This window comes from Nicotiana sylvestris, chromosome 2 (genome assembly GCF_000393655.2).
Source record: "Nicotiana sylvestris chromosome 2, ASM39365v2, whole genome shotgun sequence".
Taxonomy (NCBI): domain Eukaryota; kingdom Viridiplantae; phylum Streptophyta; class Magnoliopsida; order Solanales; family Solanaceae; genus Nicotiana; species Nicotiana sylvestris.
In genome coordinates, this window is record NC_091058.1 from 38,589,145 (window position 1) to 38,595,144 (window position 6,000).

Consider the following 6,000-nt stretch of genomic DNA (forward strand, 5'->3'; position numbering starts at 1 on the left):
GGTATATAGATTGACCTTCTTCAAAATTTAGTGGAGCTTCCATGAGGATCCTTCCTAGATGTTAGCCAGATAGGAGGAACCCGCTCTGATACCAATTGTTAGTTTGTTTGGGTCTACCAAATCGTAGAGTACCTGGTCCTCTACAAGATTCCGCTGAGAGTACTTAATAAAGTAGTAAGTAAATGAGGCAGAGGATTTTTACCTGAAAAAATCTCACACAAGGGGATCAAAAAATCACGACCTACACCTGTAGGCTTTTAACTTCACTAACTTGTAATCTTCCCTATTACAAGCCACTTTACAATAATTCCTATTGCAAAAGATTTACTCAACTAACTTGTGGTACCTTTACCACAAGCCACTTTGTGACTATCCTAGCTACAAAGGCTTTTTCTAACTTATGATGCTATCACCACAGGCCCCTTTGTAATTCTACGATTTGTTTCCTTATGACTAAATCTAGTCACAACATAAACTCAATGAGTTTACGGATTTACAAGAGGATTCCTAATCAAAATGCTTCTAGATAAGCAGTTTAGGAGATACAGTAGGTACAGTAACAAGATTACAACTCAACTAGGACAACAACGATCTATCTTTTAGGAACTGGTCCGTAGTAGCGTTCAACCTTGTTCTTCAAGATTGTGAGGATTGATTTCTCTGTTCTTTGCAAGAGGCTTGAATAAGAAACAGAAACCTTCCAGTGATATTTTTGTATAAAGCTCATTGGGTACATCTTGATCACATCACTTGAAATGATGTGAGTACTTTGTTTGGTTAGAGAATGAGTGGGCTGACAGTGTAGTGCAGTGCGGCAGAAACAGTGCCGTCAGTCACTTCATTTCCAGCTGTGTCCAAATGACTTTATACTACTATGAGGAAACCACAAGAGCATCAGGTCCTTGTGTTGGTTCCTAGCTCCTGAAGCTGTAGCAGTTCACCTTTAGCTGGAATCCGTTAAAGTTTGCAGCAATCCAAGTAGGTCAGGTTCACTATCTGGTTTTTAACAGTAAGTTTGTTAGATCATCAAAACATAAGGCAAGAATATTCAAGATCTATCATTAACACAGCACTTCTGAATTATTGCTTGTATGAATGATTATATTCCTTCTCTCTTTTTTTTTTTTTTTTTTTTTTTTGCGATTTGTTCGTTAACCTACATTGTACAAATTATTAAGATAAACTTCATAGCCTTTTAGGAGAAAATCCTTGGAATAGGAAAAATATGAAAGAATAATCTTCAGCCATTCTCCTTACTTTATTTTATTAATATGGGTCACTGATACGTATAAAAGATCTTTCATTTTGTGCTTCTATTCGTAGTGGAAGTTAAAAATTTCAGACCACTTCTATTCGAGAAGCCTCACTGAAGGGGTGTTGTTTACCTAAATGATCATTGATCTTATAATAAGGAAAAAAATGTAGCACAAAATTGACTGGTAGACTATAGAGGGGACATTTCACTTCTCGACTCCTGTATTTTATTTCGTTTACAATAGTCAATAGATATGCTTATTTCGTTTCTCGTGATGCACATTGTTTAGGTAGCCGTCATGAGAGTTTCTACTATTGCTAACATCTTTGTTTTGAATTAGCTAACACATCTGTACGAATTAATTTATATATGTTAGAAGACATTATTAGGTAGTAAATAAAAATTTGATTTCTCTGACAGCTTAAATTTTCAGATGAGACGGTACCACTTCAATATTAATGTATTATAGTAGGTGAATGTCCTAGTTTTGAGCCTCACCGTTACCCATTATTTTAGCCTACAACAAAAATTATGCCCGCATAGTTGGGACGTTTGATGATATAATTAAGCAATAAAAAATATATTACAAATATCTAATGACTTAAGCTTTTAGATTGTTGAGATATTACGTCTTTAGTCGGTTGTTTATCATATTCTCAGGATCGATCTAAGTTATACAGATAGTGTAAAACATTCACTATCATCGTAATTTACTGGTTATATCACGTTATTATATCTAGGTTACTGCTATTGTCAATACCTCTTGCTGGTGAGCTTAACCTTCTAATAAAAAAGCATAAACTATCAGTGCAAAAAATTAAATTATTTCCAAATTACCAATCTATTTTACGTATAGAATATTAGTTGTAATTAACTTTTGAATGACTATTGTTTACACTATCGATACATAAAGTTAAACTTATATTTTTCTAATGTACTCACTGAGTCCAAATTAACTGCCATATTTCTTACTATATATATGTTTCCCGAAATCGTGTCTGCTTACCTAAATAATTTTTTATCTGCAGTACTCCACCGATCTATACATGATTTTCCTTATTCTATTTATCAAATATAGGTATTTTAGAACTCAATTTTTTTTCTTCTACAAATTCAAACTTATCAAAAATTGACTTATTTAAACATTGTAAAGCTCCATCTTTTACTTTAGTTTCTGTATTAAAACAAATGTGTTAAACGTAAATTAAGATGGGTAAGAAATAAATAGTCAGAAAGAGTGAGACAGAACCAATTTATTGACAAAGGTTAGGTTGAGCATTATCAATCTATAACCAGCAAGTTATTCATTGAAATATAATGACAAATCACAATAAAATATTACTATCATTATTAATGATGAACCAACTCTTTTGAGTTGTCACACAAATACCGCAGATTTTGAACGTGAAATTTAAATAATATTAATTAGCACCTAGTTACTAGGTTTTGCAGGTGCTGAAATTAAGTAGTAATCAAAATGTGAGTAAGCATGAACAGATTTGTGATATCTATATGTTTATCCCGTTTGGGGTTTTCATTTTTTTCCCCTTCCCATTAGCTGACTAGCCCGAGCCCCGATGGAAATGGAAGGGGACAGAAGTAGGTGGTTGTTAGAAATATGTTGATAATTAATTATATACTATAATTTAATTAGCACTATTGTGTGATCATTTCATTTGTCTGGCACTGGGATAATGACCTTGTTAACAAGAAAAAAAAAAAACAAAAAAAACATGTTTTTCATGTACCCTAGAGAAAAACCCTAGAGAGAAATGAATTAGCTTCACTATTGCTTGGTCATTTCAATTATTGGGCATTGAGATTGTGAATTATTAACAAGGAGAATTAAGAACACGTTTCATGCATGTGATGTGAAACCATATAGAGATATGAATTAGCTTCACTATATAAGTTCGGGCTTGATGGGCAAAATGATAAGCACATACCAAGAAAAAACAGAGAGTAAAAAAGCATAAAAGAAGAAAAGGAATGGCTAGTATGGCTGAGAAATGGGAGCAACTTAGTGGCAAAAATAATTGGGAAGGGCTATTAAACCCCTTGGATCTTGATCTTCGTAAATATATTATTCAATATGGAGAAAAGGCTGAAGTAACTTATGACACCTTTATTTCGGAGACAGCATCCAAATATGCAGGAGCTAGCAGATATTCCATGGAAAACCTTTTTGCGAAGGTTGGACTTGACCCATCGAAATATCGTGTAACAAAATTTTTTTATGCAACTTCATCCATTCCACTTCCTAGTGCTTTTCTTGTAAAATCATTGTCAAGAGAAGCATGGAATAAGGAATCAAATTTTATGGGATATATTGCTGTGGCTACTGATGAGGGTAAAGTTGCACTGGGAAGGAGGGATATTGTAATTGCTTGGCGAGGAACAATTCAGACACTGGAGTGGGTTAATGACCTTGAATTTTTACTAATCCCAGGACCAAAAGTATTTGGTAATGGGGGTTTAGTTCCATTGTTTAAGCCATTGGTGCATCATGGCTTCTACAGTATTTATACAACAGAAAATCCACGTTCAAAATTTAATCAGTATAGTGTCCGAGATCAGGTATATTTTGATTTTGTTTACTTAAAAGTATTTGTCTAACCCACTGGTAGATTGTTCTCATTAACCCTGGAACTGGTATGTTTACATGTTACTTGCCTATTTTCCAAATTACTAATATGACTTCTTATGCACGAGTACTTATGTATAGTTATCTTTTCTGTAAGTTAGTGTAAGGATTTTTTTTTTACTCTATCACCATAGAAGTTTCAACTATTTCTTTATCATTGACACTTTAGATGATGCTATTTATAAAAAAGAAAAACAAAGTCTGTCTCTTTGTTATTGTTCAGCTTACGCTCAACTGACAACTAAATAATTTTTTTTTAAAAGAAGAATAGATAGGTAAAAATATACTCCATGTTGAAATCAAGAGTTATTCTTTTATTATCTATAGAAGTTGATTATTGAAACCTATTAATTAATGTCAAGCCTAATAACATTTTCCGTGCTTCCTTCTATCTTAAATATTGAGTCGGTGAAACTAAAGAGTTAAATTTAAATCTTGTTTCTTTCAGGTTCTTGAAGAAGTGAAAAGACTGGTTGAGGAATATAAGAATGAAGAGGTGAGCATAACAGTAACCGGCCATAGCCTAGGTGCATCACTTGCAACCCTTAACGCAGTTGACATAGCTTTCAATGGAATTAACAAAACAAGCAGTGGCAAGGAGTTCCCAGTGACAGCTTTTGTATTCGCAAGTCCTAAAGTTGGGGATCTCAATTTTCAGATGGCCTTTTCCAAACTGAAAACCCTTCATATATTGAGAATTCATAACTTATTGGATATTGTTCCGAAATACCCACCCCTTGGCTATATAGATGTAGGAGAGGAACTAATAATTGACACCACAAAATCCCCCTATTTGAAGCTTCCTGGAGATGTGCTCACTTGGCATAATTTGGAGTGTTATATGCATGGAGTTGCAGGAACTCAAGGTTTAGGACTTTTAACAGGTTTTAAACTAGAGGTGAATCGTGATCTCGCACTTGCTAACAAATCTTCAGGGGCATTAAAAGATGAATACTGTATACCTGCTAATTGGTGGACTGAGAAACACAAGGGAATGATTCAACAAGAAGATGGAACTTGGCTTCTCTTGGATCGCGAGGACTATGATTTAGTGAGAGAGATATAATATAATTTTATAAGTGTGGCTTTAATTTACTATTTGTTTTCATGTAATGTTTGAATAAAGGGTTTCCGCCGGCACATCATATGCTATGATATATACTCCTATATACGTATTATGGTTCCTCTAACTGCGGAGGATTAGCAATGAGTGTCCAGGAAGCTCCGAGTCTGTCCAAAAGCCGGAAAGGAAGTTTTGTCCTTTCTGGCCTCTAAGCGATGAAGCTTATTGTCAATCTGCTTGTTTTATTTGTATGAAGTATGTTCATATTTTTACAATTATATTACTATTAATTATTTGAGAAATAAAAAAATTGGATCTTAATAATGCACTGATGCACAATATGATTAAAAGAATTAAATATTGACACAAATAATGGGAAAATAGTACAACTTGCATGTCAGCGAAAGAAGTTACTAAAGTTTCAGACTCCTTATCACATCATTACTATCATTTCAAAAGTCGATCAAATATGTCAAATGATTTTGTGAGTCTTTACCAACTTGATTTTAGTTGTACGACCCTATTTATTTTTATTTACAGATACGAGAGATTTACTTTTACACGTAAGAGATCTATTTTTTTTTATGCATAAGAGAACTAAAAATGATGTTTTCTGTTTAACCAAAAATATATTTTTCGGTCAAAGATTAATTTTAGAAAAAAATGAGCTTCTGATAACCAAGTTTTGCTTCACTTTCTCAATGGTATCAAAGGAAAATAACAAGAATAAATAAGAAAATAATTGATTGCAAAATCAATATAGAGAATTTTGAGATAAGCAGAAAAGTAAAGTGAATATATTCCAATATTGTCTTAGATGTCCTTACAAGTTGTAACGACCCGACCGGTCGTTCTGAGCTTCGGCGCGTCATTCAGCAGTTTGAGGCCATGAGCGGCTTCATCTCATGTATATTGACTTGTGTGTATGGTCAGAATTAAAATTCAGGAAGTTTGGAGTCAAATCTAAATGGAAATTCTCATTTTGAAAGCTTAAAATTGAAGAAATGAACTAGGATTAGAATTTTGAGTAAACGACCT

The 6,000-nt window shown here is 33.5% G+C and overlaps 1 protein-coding gene across 1 annotated transcript; it reads left to right on the forward strand.

The window, feature by feature from the left end:
• Positions 1-3,127: 3,127 nt before the first annotated feature.
• LOC104225656 (phospholipase A1-IIgamma-like) lies at positions 3,128-5,237 on the forward strand. Its single transcript, XM_009777503.2, has 2 exons — positions 3,128-3,832; positions 4,348-5,237. Exons 1-2 carry the CDS (start codon positions 3,245-3,247, stop codon positions 4,963-4,965), a joined length of 1,206 nt encoding a protein of 401 aa, XP_009775805.1. The 5' UTR covers positions 3,128-3,244; the 3' UTR covers positions 4,966-5,237.
• The last annotated feature ends 763 nt before the right edge of the window (positions 5,238-6,000 follow it).

Bases quoted from the DNA above. Each gene is read 5' to 3' on its own strand.
- LOC104225656 (XM_009777503.2), top strand. From the start codon at position 3,245: ATGGCTAGTATGGCTGAGAAATGGGAGCAACTTAGTGGCAAAAATAAT. The intron at 3,833-4,347 runs GTATATTTTGAT...TGTTTCTTTCAG, and splicing joins AGTATAGTGTCCGAGATCAG to GTTCTTGAAGAAGTGAAAAG.